The sequence below is a fragment of the Arachis ipaensis genome, chromosome B2, assembly GCF_059453495.1.
Source record: "Arachis ipaensis isolate K30076 ecotype BB chromosome B2, ASM5945349v1, whole genome shotgun sequence".
NCBI lineage: Eukaryota > Viridiplantae > Streptophyta > Magnoliopsida > Fabales > Fabaceae > Arachis > Arachis ipaensis.
Genome location: NC_142437.1, coordinates 118,147,682 through 118,162,294, shown reverse-complemented (window position 1 = coordinate 118,162,294; position 14,613 = coordinate 118,147,682). Strand labels below are relative to the sequence as shown.

Sequence of the window (14,613 nt, the reverse complement as noted above, 5' to 3'; positions counted from 1 at the left end):
TGGTGCGTTGTAAAGGTCGTCCTCAGCCTAAAGGGAATCGACCTTTCCGATTTGTTGCTGCTTGGGCTACTCATCCTGGGTATAAAGATATTGTGAACCAGTCATGGTGGTCTGGTAATAGAGGAATTCATGGCAAGCTTTCAGAAGTACAGAAGAATTCACTAGAGTTTAACTCGAAGGTATTTGGTAACATTTTTGTTAAGAAATGTGAATTAGAGCAGCAGATTAATTATTTACAAAAGCGTTTGGAAGTGGTGGATAGTATTTATTTGCGTCAGAAAGAGCAACAGTTGCTTGATGATTATAATAATACTCTAGTGCAAGAAGAGCTCCTATGGTTCCAAAAGTCCAGAGAGCAGTGGGTAAGGTTCGGGGATAGGAATACAAGATTCTTTCATATTCAAACTCTTGCGCGAAGGAAGCATAATAAGATTCATGGCCTTTTTCTCAAGGATGGAGTGTGGGAAACTGATCCAGAGGTTCTGAGTCAAGAAGTAGAGTCTTTCTATAAAAGCTTATTCTGTCATTTGGATGATGTTGATTTGGGTTGCCTTGGTGATGTGCCTCTTCCTTCTCTGAATGAGGAAGCTTGCAATAATCTTACGGCACCAGTTACTATGGAGGAAGTCAAAACAGCTGTTTTTCACATGAACTCTTTTAAAGCTCCAGGTCCGGATGGGTTTCAAGCTTTCTTCTTCAAAGAATATTGGGAGATCATTGGTCTTGATGTTTGGAAGATGGTTAAGCAGGCATTCTCCGGTGTTACTCTTGATCCGAGAATGTTGGAGACTTTACTGGTTCTCATTCCAAAGGTTGAATCACCGGTATCTATGAAAGATTTCAGGCCGATTAGTCTCTGCAATGTAGTTTACAAGATCATCACGAAGGTCCTTGTTAATAGGCTTCGTCCTCATCTTGTGGAGATTGTTGGCCCGCTTCAAGGAGGATTTATTCCGGGACGAGGAACTCCTGACAACATCATTATTGCTCAAGAAGTCCTCCACTTTATGAAGAAGACTAAATCAAAGAAAGGCACACTGGCCTTTAAGATTGATCTGGAGAAAGCTTATGACAGAGTTGACTGGAGGTTTTTAGCTCATACCCTTAAGAGCTTTGGTTTTCCTATTCCTACACTTAATTTGATTATGAATTGTGTCACTGCTTCTTCCTTATCTATTCTTTGGAATGAGAGTCGTCTGAATGGCTTTACTCCTAGCCGAGGTCTTAGACAAGGAGACCCTATGTCACCCTATCTTTTTGTGTTGTGTATGGAGCGACTGGCATGCTTTATTAGTCATCAGGTTGATTTGGGCTTGTGGGAGCCGGTTGCTATTTCTAGAGGGGGACCAAGAATATCCCATTTAATGTTTGCGGATGACTTGCTTCTATTCTGTAAAGCTACAAAGAGACAAGTGCAAAATGTGATGTTGGTTTTAGAGACTTTTTGCAAAGCATCTGGGATGAAGATTAATGTGGAGAAGTCTAAAGCGCTTTGCTCCAAGAATGTCTCGGCAACAAGGAAAGAGGTTTTCACTGGGGTATCCTCTATCAGATTTGTCCAGGATTTGGGCAAGTATCTTGGAGTTACCCTTAGCCATTCTAGAGTGACTCGTTCAGCTTTCAATGGTGTCCTGGATAAGATTCGGAGTAGGCTAGCAAGCTGGAAAGGGAGTTTACTCAATCGGGCTGGTAGACTCTGCTTGGTTAATTCTGTTGCCGCTGCTATTCCCACGTACCAGATGCAGGTCTCTATTTTTCCCAAAGGAATCATTAGTAAATTGGAGTCTATGATGAGGAATTTTCTTTGGAAAGGACAAGTTGATGGAAGAGGATTGAATCTTGTTAGTTGGAAGGTACTGGTTACTCCAAAAAAATATGGAGGTTTGGGGATTAGAGATCCTTATTGTGTAAATATTGCTCTTCTTGGGAAGCTAGTTTGGACTTTTTTCCAGCAGCCAAACAAGCTATGGGTCCAATTATTGGATGCCAAATACCGATCATCTCTATATGACTGTTTTAGTTATCCTAAGAACAAGGACTCTCCCATTTGGAGGTGTCTTTGCAAGGCTTGGAAAGTGTTGAAGGATGGGTTTGCTTGGTGTATTGGAGATTTGAACCAGAATTTTTGGTTTTCTAGCTGGAGGAGAGAAGGACGGTTATCTAATGAGATGGATTATGTCCACATTTCTGATTCGAATCTCCGGATACAGGATATTTGGTCGGTTGGTAGGTGGCATTTGGATACTCTTTATTCTCCTTTATCTCAAAATCTGAAAGATAATATTCTCTCTTACAATCCAGATGAACAAGCAGGTCCGGAAGTGGGTTGGTATTGGAGTGGGTCTGCTGCCAAAGTCTATGACTCACGCAATGGTTACTTGTGGTTGTGTAAGCAGCTGTTTGGTTGGGAGGAGAGGGAGAATTGGCTTTGGCTTTGGCGTCAGCTTGTTCCGGAAAAGCATAAGTTTTTGGCTTGGTTGTGTCTTAAGGAGGCTCTTCCTACTGCAAGTTTTCGCTTTAGAAGAGGGATGTCGTCATCGGATAGGTGTCCAAGATGTCTTTCTAGCCAGGAATCGGTTATACATTGTATTCGGGATTGTCCAAAAGCTCAGCTTGTCTGGCAAAGGTTGGATATTCCTTGTCATCCTTTGGATTTGAAGAACTGGTTCTTGTATCATAGCATAGAGCACCCGTTCAAGTTCTTTTCGGGACTTTGGTGGATATGGCGAGCAAGGAATAACGACATCTTTAATCCCCATGAAACTTGGCCTCCGGAAAAAGTCATTTGTCTGGCATTAACTTCAGAAAAGGAGCTTAGAAATATTTTTGAATTACAACGTATGTCCCTTCCCTCTACTCTAAATGGTTTTTGGAATCCCCCATCCATTGGTACTTTTAAGATTAATTGTGATGCTAGTTATTTTGGTTCGGGTGATAGTGTTGGTTTTGCTTGTGTTATTAGAGATTGTAATGGGAGCTGGCAAAGGGGGTGTTTGGGAATGATTGAGAGTAATAGTATTCTTCAAGGAGAATTGTTTGCTATTTGGAGAGGATATCTCTTAGCTTGGGATGTGGGTCAACGAGATGTTATTTGTGAGACGGATTGTGTGGAAGCATTTAATCTTGTTACTCAAGATGGTTTTGGGTTTATTGATCCACTGGTGCTCAAAATAAGAGATATCATGCATTGGAATTGGCGTGTTGACTTTCGTTTGATTATGAGAGATGCAAACACGGTGGCAGATACTATGGCAAAGATGGCGATGAAGTTACAACTTTCGCATGTGGAGCTTCTTTCACCTTGGGAGGAGTTTAAGAGTAGTCTTAAACGGGACTGTCCCTCTATTTAAGCAGTTCCTTGTTTTGTTTCTTTTGTTTTTCTTTGTTTAATTTATTTCAGTCACCAAAAAAAGATTAACTTTCTATTAAAAATAAAAAATATTATTTATAGTTTTATACCCCAAATATTCTATATAAAAATATGGTTGTTATTAATTAATTATATATTTAAATTATTTTTTAATTAACAAAGTAAAGAGAATACCTGTTTGGTTGTTAGAAAATATTGGTATCAAAATAATGTTTAACGAGGAATTAAAATACTTTAATTATCATAATTATTTTACTAATTATATATATTTAAATAATGCACTTTATTCAATAAGGAATTAAGGATGAGTTCCTAGAAAATAACAAACTATTTTTTGGAGAAAGTAAATCAACTGAGAATAATTGGTTCCTTGCTAGTGTATCTGCAAATCATGGCTAGTCTATGCTTCCCGACGATGGAGGATGCTTGTGCTTAGTATGGATTTGTGTAGTACTATTGTGGATAGTTACACTTGGTACACATGCAACTGTATTATTTACACATTCATTTCCTAATACAACCTTTGTAAACACACAGAACCCCCTCAATCTATGGCATCTTTCTCAACTGCACATACAATAATATTCTTCGAAGACAATTCAATGACTTAGGAGGCTGAAGATGTTGACAGAAATGTATCTAATTGAAGCAAAGTTAGTTGATAGAAGTTACGTACTCCGCAAAAACAGTTGAGGCTGTACTGCGTGAAATATGGAATCAAATTTGCCAGACTTAGGGAGCTTGTATGAGTTAATACTCAATTTTGCAGTTGAAATTTGAAGTCAGATCTATTTTGACCCTTAAAATTTTAATGGACTATTTGTACAATGTGTACAATGGACTATTGAGTTATAAAATGAACATCCCTCATAAGCTTAAACTGATTTTGGGGTTCACCAAAGATCGAACTCTTGAATTTTCGGATCTAGCGCTCTAATACCATGTTATGATACCACTCATCCCAAAAACTTCAACTGATGGAAAAAGGTAACACTAATGATTATATCTCTAATACTCCATAAACCTCCATTTTACAATTGGCTCCTCATACTTTCCCAATTTCAATAGATTTAAATTGGATTCTGAAATTTACCGTCGTAACTCACATTAACTCTTGATCTAATCTTTGTTAATGACATGTTAATTTGATACATTAACTTGTTACAATTTAGATTCTTTGCCTAACTTTTATGTGATCAAGATTTATTAGAGTTTCAAAAGTTTGGTTGTTGCTTCTAGAACCATAAAATTTTTAAATTAAACTTGTTATTGTCATGTTCGTAAGAATATTGGAAAGTCAATTAAATTTTTAGGAAGTCTAATAAATTTTACTCATGAAATTTAGGCAAAAAATTTAAATATTAATAAGTTAATATACAAAATTAACACATTATTTACAGAAATAAACTCAGAAACTAACATGAATTACTATTGTAAAATTTAGAGGATAAATTAAGTTAGTTATAATTTTAAAAATCAATTTGAGTGTACCTTTAAATTTCGGAAGACGAATTGAATATTAACTTCGATTCTAAAATGACTTGTCTCTTTATACAAATTGATCATATTCTGGTGTGGATTTAGATTTGGAGGCTTCCCTAAATTCCTGAAGATAATTCCAATAGGTCAAAAGATTAATGCAAAAAATAGACAAGTGTTTGATTGTGGATTGTTTTAACAAACTTAGTTCCTTTTTTAGATTTTTTTTATTTTCTATTTTTCAATATCTTCTTTAGATTGAATTTTAGTAATTTCTTCTTATTATTTTGGTTGAATATCCCAATCTCTAGGTCTCACCCTTCTTTCTCAACTTATTGCTTTTTATAAGCTTCTCTTTTTCAATTAATTATTGAATTCTTTATTTTTCTCTTTTTTCATTAAATTTTTAATTCAAAACATTTGAGAAACGTTATTAGTGGAATAAATGGCCATTTCACCGTATTGATAAAATAGATATAAAAGATGCAAATAACAAATTTTTTTTCTAAAGATAGATTTTCGACCTGGTTTAATAAAATAAAGAAAAAGTATTGAGTACCAAAATTTTATCTATCAATTTTTTACAACAATAATTATTTATTATTTTTTAATTATGATTAAAAATTAGATCCAATTCAATGGAAGTCGGCAGGAATTGACAAAATTTTTGTTGTTAACGTAGCAAAATTGTAAAATAAATCAAACATTAATTTGTCACGGGGAAATTTAACATAAGTGCATGTGTGAGGTGTTAGTTACTCACATAATATAAATAAGGTGTCAATTTGATTTTTGAAATTTAAGATTAGATTCAAATTACTTTTTAAATTATAAATGATTTAATTCAACCTCTAAAATTTACAATAGTAATTTATATTAACTCCTGAGCTTATTTTTGTAAATGGCATATTGATTTTGTTGAATTAAATTTTAGTGTAGAGTGTGTGAGTGTAATTCGAATCACCCTTATTCGAATTACTATGGGTGTAATTCTAGTTCGAAACATAATAATTCGAATTATATAGTAACGTGCATTGATGGATTCATAAACCAATTTTCTATTTGATTTATTTGTGTAAAATTTTGTTCTCCTTGACTTATTATAGTGTTTTGGCCTAACTTTTATGTATGATTTATTACTTGATTGTCTTAAAACATATCGAGTACAAGTTTGTCCAAGGGATAATTTTAGAATTTGAGATAATATTTTAAGATTTAAATAATTTTATTAATGAATGTAATTTTTTTATAAATATAAAGTTAATTTTATTTTTTTGAGATAAATTTGTTATTATTTGAGAGTTTTGCTATGCATTCAAATATTTTTATTAATCAAATTTAATTAAATTGGTCCAAATTCAATTAAAAATCTCTTGCAGATATATATATATATATACACATTTCTTTTTCTTCACATGAAAAATAACACTGAAATTTCTTAATCGCGACGCAAAAATTTTTCCAGACTTTGAATTTGATGTTGCAGTTTTTTCTTCTTTTTTTTTATTCGTGTAGAATTTTTATATTTTTATTTATAAAATTACATGTTTTTCTTCAAAAAATTTTTGTGTTTATTATCAAAATAGATAAATAAAAAATAAAATAAAAAAGTTGTATAATTTTTTTTTGTTTGATTTTTTTTTATTTTTTTGGTTTTTATGCTTTTTAGAGGAAAAAACAACGAGAATTATAAGAGTGTGACATAAAAAAAACTAAGAAAACAAGAATAAGAAGGAGAATGAGTTCGTTGTTTGGGAAAATATAAAAAAAAATAGTATTAAAATTTTTTAAATGTGATATAAACAATTTTAATATTAACACTGAAATTTTTTAAATGTGATATATAAAACGGAATGATGCAATTTTTTTATCCTTGTTTTGGAAAAAAAAGATGATAATGACAATATTGAAAAAAATTGTGCAAAATCGTAAAATATAATGTTGTATGGCAGTTTTTTTTTCCTTATTTATTTTTGGAAGAAGAAAAAGATGATAATGACGTTGAGGAAAAAAAAAAGATGATGATAATGGTAATGATAATAAAAGAGGAAGAGAAGGAAGAGGTTGAAGTGAAAGAAGAGGAGTTAATAATAATGATAAATTTTTTTTGGTGTCTAAACAAGGAAAGAAACAAAGCAAAAACTATCCTAAATCTGAGCGGATGATTCGTTGGAGATCAACACCAGGCTCAGACCAAATAACATGATTAGAGTTACTCTTGGCACCATATTTAGCCATCCAATCCGCAGCTCTATTTGCTTCTCGGGACACCCATTCAACGTGAACAAGCCAAGGACGAGATAAAAGCTCCTGAATCTTGTGAACTAAATCTGTTACTTCAGATGAATACCCACTTGTAAGCTCATGCATGATGGGCAGAATGTCAAAACAATCCGTTTCACATATAATATCCCTCAAACTGCAATCCCAAGCTAAAACCAGCCCCCTCCAAGCAGCAAATAATTCACATCTGATTATAGACCAAGGGGGAATGCTTTCAGAGCAGCCCGAGATCCAATCTCCCTTAGAATCTCTAATAATACACCCAAATCCCGCTAAATTTGAATCCATATGCAAGCTTGCATCACAACTATTGCCTACCGGTGGTTCCCAATACAAGCAATTTTGGAGAGACCTAAAGGCATTGCTTCGATTCCTGTAAACCTGTAAGTCCTTGGCGGTAATTCTGGCCAAGGCAACAACCTTATGGTCTGTCCAAGGGTTGTCAGTGTTGAATATGTCATTGCACCTATGTCTCAATACCCACCAAAGCCCTGCACCAAAGGACGCCTCATTGTTAGCCAAGGCCTTCCGAAATTACTCTTCAAGAGTAGTACCAGCCGTCGAGTCCAGGATACTAGGATCCAACATATACCAGATTGTCTTTGATCGTTCACAGTCTCTAAGGCAATGCTCCATAGTCTCCTGCGCCTTGTTACATCTCTTACACATATCTGAAGAAGCTAAATGCCGCTTGAATCGAAAGGTCTCAGTTGGTAGAGCATCATGTAAGCTAAGCCACATAGTAAATTTGAACTTCTCTGGAATGTTTGTGTTCCACAATCAGTTCCAATTACTGTTGGCATTCCAATTTAATGTTTTCTTTAATAACCATCTGTAACCCTCCCTTGCACTATACTTTTTTGTTGCTGCAGGCCACCACTCCCACTGTGGCTCCAACTCAGTCAAACTAGGATATCTTAGACCACAAATAAACTGCTTAATCTCATGCGGAATAGGCGTGGTAAGACTATCAACCTCCCAAGACACCCCTTTTCACAAGTCAGCCACCATGAAATCTGATTCAGAAATATGTACATAAGGAACAAGGTTGCAAAGCTTACCAAAAGGAGTCCACTCATCATACCAAACTGATTTGTAGACATCTCCAATATTCCAATGAAGCCCTTCCTTGAGATGCTCATAGGCACTAACAATGTTCTTCCAGGTAGCCGATGAAGAATTTCTACCGTTTCTGTTCATACCAGATTGATTCCTGAGATATTTATGCTTCAGAACCTGCACCCATAACTTCTCACTATTATTTAGACAATCCCATACCAACTTTCCCAGAAGCGCCATGTTAGCACAGGAAGTATCCCTAATACCCAATCCTCCTGCCTTTTTAGGAGTTATGGCGACCTCCCACCTGACCAGAGGCAGCCCTTTTCCAGTCGCTTGGCCTTTCCACAAGAATTGTCTCATCAAGGAATCAATTTTATTACATGCATACTTCGGGAGAAGAGAAATTTGCATTTCATAAACTGGGATAGAGGCCATAACCGATTTAACAAGACAAAGCCTCCCTGCCTTATTCAGTAGGCGTCCTTTCCACCTGGAGAGCTTCCTCGAAAAGTTTTCAATAATCTCCTGAGCCGTCTTCCTGGAAACTCTGGCATGACCGATGTTAATTCCCAGGTATTTACCCAAATCATTGTAGAACCGGATGTTAGAGACCCCTGAGAAACCCTTTTTCTCCTCTCCGACACCCTCTTGGAACACTGGGCCTTTGACTTATGAAGATTTACCTTTAAACCTGACACTTTAGAAAACAAGTCCAAACAATGCATGACCTCTATTACTTGAGCTTTTGATGCCTTACAGAAAAGCAAAAGATCATCTGCAAATATCAAATGAGAGAGTCGTGGTCCATTCCTAGAAACCGCAACTGGGTTCCACAAACCTTGGGAAACTCTATGAGAGATAAAGCAGGCAAGCATTTCCATACAGAGTACAAATAGATAAGGAGACATAGGATCTCCTTGCCTTCACCCTCTCTTCGGATTGAAATTTTGGAGCCTGTTCCCATTCCACAAAACTGCCAACGAAGAGGAAGTCACACAATTCAATATAAGATTAATGGTAGCCTTTGGAAACCCAAACCAGACCAAAGTAGCTTCCAGAAAACGCCAGTCTACCCTGTCATAAGCTTTTTCCAAATCAATCTTGAATGCCATGGACCCTTTTCGAGACTTGGTGTTCCTCATGAAGTGCATAATCTCCTGAGCAATGATAATATTCTTTGTGGTTCCTCTTCCTGGAATGAACCCTCCTTGCAAAGGACCAATAATCTCCGACAGGAAAGGTCTGAACCTGTTAACTAGAACCTTTGTGACAATTTTATAAATTACATTACATAAGCTAATAGGCCGAAACTCCTGTAAGGAAGAGGGAACTTCCACTTTAGGAATTAGAATAATGAGAGTATCGAAAATAGCCGCATTCAGTGATTCACCCTCAAAGGCTCGCTTGACCAGTCCACACACATTGTTGCTAAGAAAGTCCCAGAACTCTTTGTAGAAAATTGCTTGAAATCCATCTGGCCCTGGGGCTTTAAACGAACTCATGGTCATCACAACTCTTTTAACCTCTTCAGACGTCACCAGTTCCACTAACTTTTGACAAGCCTCAGTACTAAGAGACGGGCAAGGAAAAGGCCCCATGGCATCTAGGTCAATATCCTCCCTTGTAGAAAAGAGCTTTTGAAAGAAAGAATTTGCCACCATTTCTAGAGTCGTAGTCTCCGTGGCCTAAGACCCATCCTCTAAAAATAACCTATGAATTTTGTTCCTCTTTCTCCTGATAACTGTCTGCAGATGAAAAAATTTTGTATTTATGTCTCCACATCTCACCCATTGTTCTCTAGATTTTTGATACCACAACAACTCTTCTTGAAGAAGGACAGCATTCAGTTCATGATGCAAAACTTGCTCTTTGATCCTAAGCTGTTGATCCTCCCGACTCTCCAGAGTAATCTGAACGTCATTCAAAAGCCTCTCCAACTCCCTTTTCTTAACAAAAATATTGCCAAAAACCTTTTTATTGAAGCTAGTTACATCTTTTTGAACCTCCAACAAATATTTGACTACATCCGGAGCTCCTCTATTCCAAGCTGTATCAACAATATTCCTAAAAAGAGGATGAGTCATCCACGCAGCCTGGAATCTGAATGGACGATGGCCCTTGGTAACCCTCTTTGCCATCTTGCACCTAGTGAATAATGGGCAATGATCAGAGTGAAGGCGCGCCAGCACCTCAGTATAAGCCTCCGGAAACATTAGTCGCCAGTCCTGGTTGATTACTGCTCTATCAAGCTTCTTGGCCACCTGCACCCCACCTTTCACCTTCCTATACCAAGTGAATCTTCTCCCAATAGCCCCCATATCAAACAGCCCACAATCCTCCAATGTTTCCGCAAATTGTTCTGCTCTGGCAAGTCTAAATTGCCCCCCTCTAACTTCACTCTACAACAGAACATCATTAAAGTCCCCTAACACAATCCAAGGTCCGTGGATCATATTAGCAATCCTTGTCAAGTCACCCCACAGTTCTTTACGCCGATGTATATGCGGATTAGCATACACCGCACTGCAGTAACTAGATGTATTGCCCATAGTGATTTCAAAACTGATACATTGATCAACTACATCCAATACTCTTACAGAAATATTTGAATTAGAACATAGAACCCAGATACCCCCACTATGACCATTAGCCTCAACAATACCAACACCCTGGTAACCTAGATTATTCCAAAAAGATTTCATCCTCTCGAAAGCAATATGGATTTCAAACAGAATGAAAAAAGTAGGGTGAAATTTATTCGCTAACTCCTTACTATGAACCCGGGCCAATTTATTAGAGGCACCTCTAATATTCCAAAATAGAAAGCTTAAATCTAAATAATCCATAAAACAATTTGTATTGTAAAAAGGACAAACCTCAGCTGAAGTCCCTAACGAGATGATGAAGATCCACCATCATATCCCTCTGAGCCTTGCTTGTCCTTGTCCGGTTGTTGCCCGGTTTGTCTGTGTCCCTCCACTGACAATCCTTCCAATTTGCCGATTTGCTGCTTGCTGGTGTCGCCAAGGCAGTCCGGAGTCGACGGCGAATTCTGCAAAGAAGAAGGGCGCAACCTCTTGTGTCCGTTTTTGATAATGGCAGTGAAAGTCGGCACCGCAACGGAGACAGCTTTGCCCTTCACCCCTTGCTGTTTGGAAGATGCCATGCGTGCCTTAGATCTGCTAACCGACCCGGTCTTCACCCCTTATTCGGCTCCTCTCATACGTAGCCCAAAGTCACGGTTCTGGTCCAATTTCTGATTTGAGTGCACCGGCATTTTATCTTTAGATGTTTGTTGGGCTTTGTTTGATTGACTCAATTTTCCTCTCCTTTTACCGCTGACTTTGGTCCAGCCAGCCTCATTTTCCAAATGCTGGGACTCCACTTCCTTCCCATGCAACGTATCATCTAATTCCTCCCCAATTTCTGCAACTATCACTGACTCTTTGGGATTGCATCAAAATTCAAAAATTTTCTCTTTTGAGGCTTCCTGTGGCTGCACCACCCGGGCCGCCATCTCGGTCACTGATGTTTCCTTTCGATCCACCCTTTCCGAATCTATTGGGGTCATTCTGCAGTCAGTTGCTGGATGCCCGAAACAATTGCACTTGTCACAAATAAGGTGTAAGCATTCATACTCCACCTTATATTCAAACTCATCGACAATCACACTCTGGACCACCGGCAAACCAAGATTAATTTGCACGCAAGCCCGAGCAAAATTTCCCCTCTCCGCCAACTTAGTAGCCAGATCCACCTTGACTGGTCTTTCCACAGCAGAAGCGATTCTCATCATGGCTTTATCCTGATAGTACCATATGCTCAAACCAGAGATTCGAATCCAAACCATAGTCTCCCCCAAAGTGTCCTCACAAGGTTTAAAATCCGGTGTCCATGGCTTGACCGCAATATAGTGACCGAAGATCATCCATGGCCCCCCTAGTAAAACCTTCTCTCGATCGTCCATGCGATCAAATTTAACGAGGAAGTACCCAAAACCCACATCCAAGATTTCATATCCACCGGTGATCCTCCATACCCCTTTCAATTTGTGAAACATGGCCGTGTAACTAAGGTTTTTTCCAAGAACCTTAATCACAATTGCTTCCTTGTATGGTTCAGAAAGGATGTTCCTAGCCTCTTCGGAGAAGCAAACTCTTGGAGGCATAAGATCTCCTTGTTTTCCAGTGACCACTACTATGGAATCCTCATCTAGAGCTTCAGCCCGATTTATCCCTGTGGCTACCGTAGAACCAATAACCTTGTCACGGAACGAAATCTTGGAAGTCACCCTGGAACTAAGGTCGCCCTTACTTGATCCCTCCTTCACATCTGATGCAAACCCTCCCCCACTCTCCCCCTTATCTCTTTCGATGGCATGGCCATCTTCTTCACCGTGTTTCACCCTCAAACGCTCTCTCTCGCTTTCTCCTTCTCTCATTCTCTCTGAGTACGAAGTACGTACTCTTTCTCTGCTAGAGTTTTTTATCTTCTTCTTTATTTCACAATTTAAATTCCATACTTCTATTATCATAATAATAATAAATTGATGACAAGTAAATCATGTCATATTTTTTATTAACGGAATACGTCTATATATACGATTGAATATTTTTAGTAGTAATAAAATTTAAAAATATTTTTATCCTAACAAAAATAATTCAAGTATATTTTTGATGATTTGCTTATTCTAAAAATAAAGGGGCCATCTACTGTAAAGATACATCTTTACAGATTTTTGTCTTTATTGATTCAAAAGCGTGTTACTTAAAAGTGTTGCTTAAAGAAAAAGTGTTACCTTTAATCGTTAACTTGGCTCTGATACCAATTTTTAAAAGCCATTTTTCGAAATTTCTATTAACTCTTTCATATAAATTTATAAAAGTATTGACTATTTCTACTATTACTAGTTTTTATAATTCTGATTTTATTTATAATTTTTCAGTCTTGTTTTAGTTTATAATATTCTTTTTTGTATATAAAGTCTTTTATCTGTTTGTCTTTTTCTTTAATATAATTTCTCAAATCCTCAAAAACTTCTTTTATTTCTACACTTTCTGTTGTTTCTAGATATCTTTTTAATTTTTCGACTTCGTTCTCCATTTTTTCTTTTAACAATTTTAATTCTTTTAAGTCATAATATGATTTTTCAGGCATTTATAAATTTTTTAAGTTTAATTCCAACTTGTTTATATTTATTCTTATTTCTATCCTTTTTATTATAAGGTCATTAATTTCGAACTGAAGATTATTTAATTCCCTTTTATACTCTTTTATTTTACTTTTTAATTTTTTCGCCCTTTTTCTTTTTATTTTGTTTACTGGTTTTTCAATCTTTGTATGCTTCATTATTTATCTTAGAATTTCTGCAAATTCTATCATCGATTCATTACTATTTTCTAGAGACTCTATTAATTTTTTTAGCTCTTCAACTTCTCTTTTCAACTTGTCATAGATTATTTTTAGAGCTTTAAATGCTCTTTGATTTATTTCAGAAAACTGTAAATAATTTAAACGATTTTCTCTTTCAAAGAGCTCTTGTTTCTTGTCTTGATAAGTTACATATATTTCTTCTTTATTTATTGTCATAATTTAGTGTTTAGAGTTTCAATTAACTTTTCGACCTTTTTTGTTAATTCTTTTATTTCAGAATTTTCTTCTTTAATTTTTAACTTAGATAAACTTAAAGGGCTATTAATTTTGGATTCTCTTATTTGAAAATTCGATGAAACTAATTTTCTTGATGGTTCTTTTAATAATAGAACTGGATTTTCAATAGCTTTATATTTTGGTATTTCTGTATTTACAATTTTCTGAAATAATTCATCGACATAAATTCTTTCTCTGTTTTTAAATATTATACTATGATGGCTATTTGTTAAAGCATAATTTATAGCATATGTAATCGAAAATGGTTCATCATCTTGTTCCATTAGATTCTTTCTGTGAAATTTATAAGCCAAACTTATAGATCTACCAAGGTTTTTAGTTGATAAAGGTATAGCATATCCAAGATGGGCGTTGAATTTAACATTTACATTTGCCAGGTTTCCATGAACAATTCCGATTATTTGATCTACTGGGTCATCAGTAATTCTTTTGTCACAGATTGCTAAGCTTATTGGTGAATTAATTCCTTTCATATATGTAGATTTGATTAAAACTTGTATAGTACTAATATGAATCTATCCAATTTTAGATCTTTTTTGTTGATCCTTAATTTTCTCAATCTGTTTACTCAATTCTTCATCATTTATCAAAGCTATCTCAAGTTCTCCATTGGCGGATTTTATCTTTATAGGGGCTTCAAGTTGAATTTTTCCATAGTATATTATATTTTTTCTATTAAAAACTTCTTTTAAGAGATTTTGTTTATTAAAATTTTCATTTGATTTGAGATTTAATTCTGTTTTTAGAAC

General features: G+C 35.9%; 2 protein-coding genes across 2 annotated transcripts; both read right to left on the bottom strand.

The window, feature by feature from the left end:
* Positions 1 to 9,879: 9,879 nt before the first annotated feature.
* LOC148575365 (uncharacterized) lies at positions 9,880 to 11,360 on the bottom strand. The gene is made up of 3 exons (XM_088506193.1): positions 11,090 to 11,360; positions 10,714 to 10,871; positions 9,880 to 10,593 (listed from the first exon to the last, which is right to left on the bottom strand). Exons 1-3 carry the CDS (start codon positions 11,358 to 11,360, stop codon positions 9,880 to 9,882), a joined length of 1,143 nt encoding a protein of 380 aa, XP_088362319.1.
* A 291-nt stretch (positions 11,361 to 11,651) lies between these two features.
* Positions 11,652 to 12,362, bottom strand: LOC148575364 (uncharacterized). Its single transcript, XM_088506192.1, has one exon. It carries the CDS (start codon positions 12,360 to 12,362, stop codon positions 11,652 to 11,654), a length of 711 nt encoding a protein of 236 aa, XP_088362318.1.
* Positions 12,363 to 14,613: the final 2,251 nt, after the last annotated feature.

Coding starts and splice junctions, on each gene's coding strand:
- LOC148575365 (XM_088506193.1), bottom strand. CDS start 11,360: ATGGCATCTTCCAAACAGCAAGGGGTGAAGGGCAAAGCTGTCTCCGTT. Junction 10,872..11,089: donor TGGTGGATCTTCATCATCTC/GTTAGGGACTTC, acceptor GGAATAATCTAG/GTTACCAGGGTGTTGGTATT. Junction 10,594..10,713: donor CATCTAGTTACTGCAGTGCG/GTGTATGCTAAT, acceptor GTTCTGTTGTAG/AGTGAAGTTAGAGGGGGGCA.
- LOC148575364 (XM_088506192.1), bottom strand. CDS start 12,362: ATGCCTCCAAGAGTTTGCTTCTCCGAAGAGGCTAGGAACATCCTTTCT.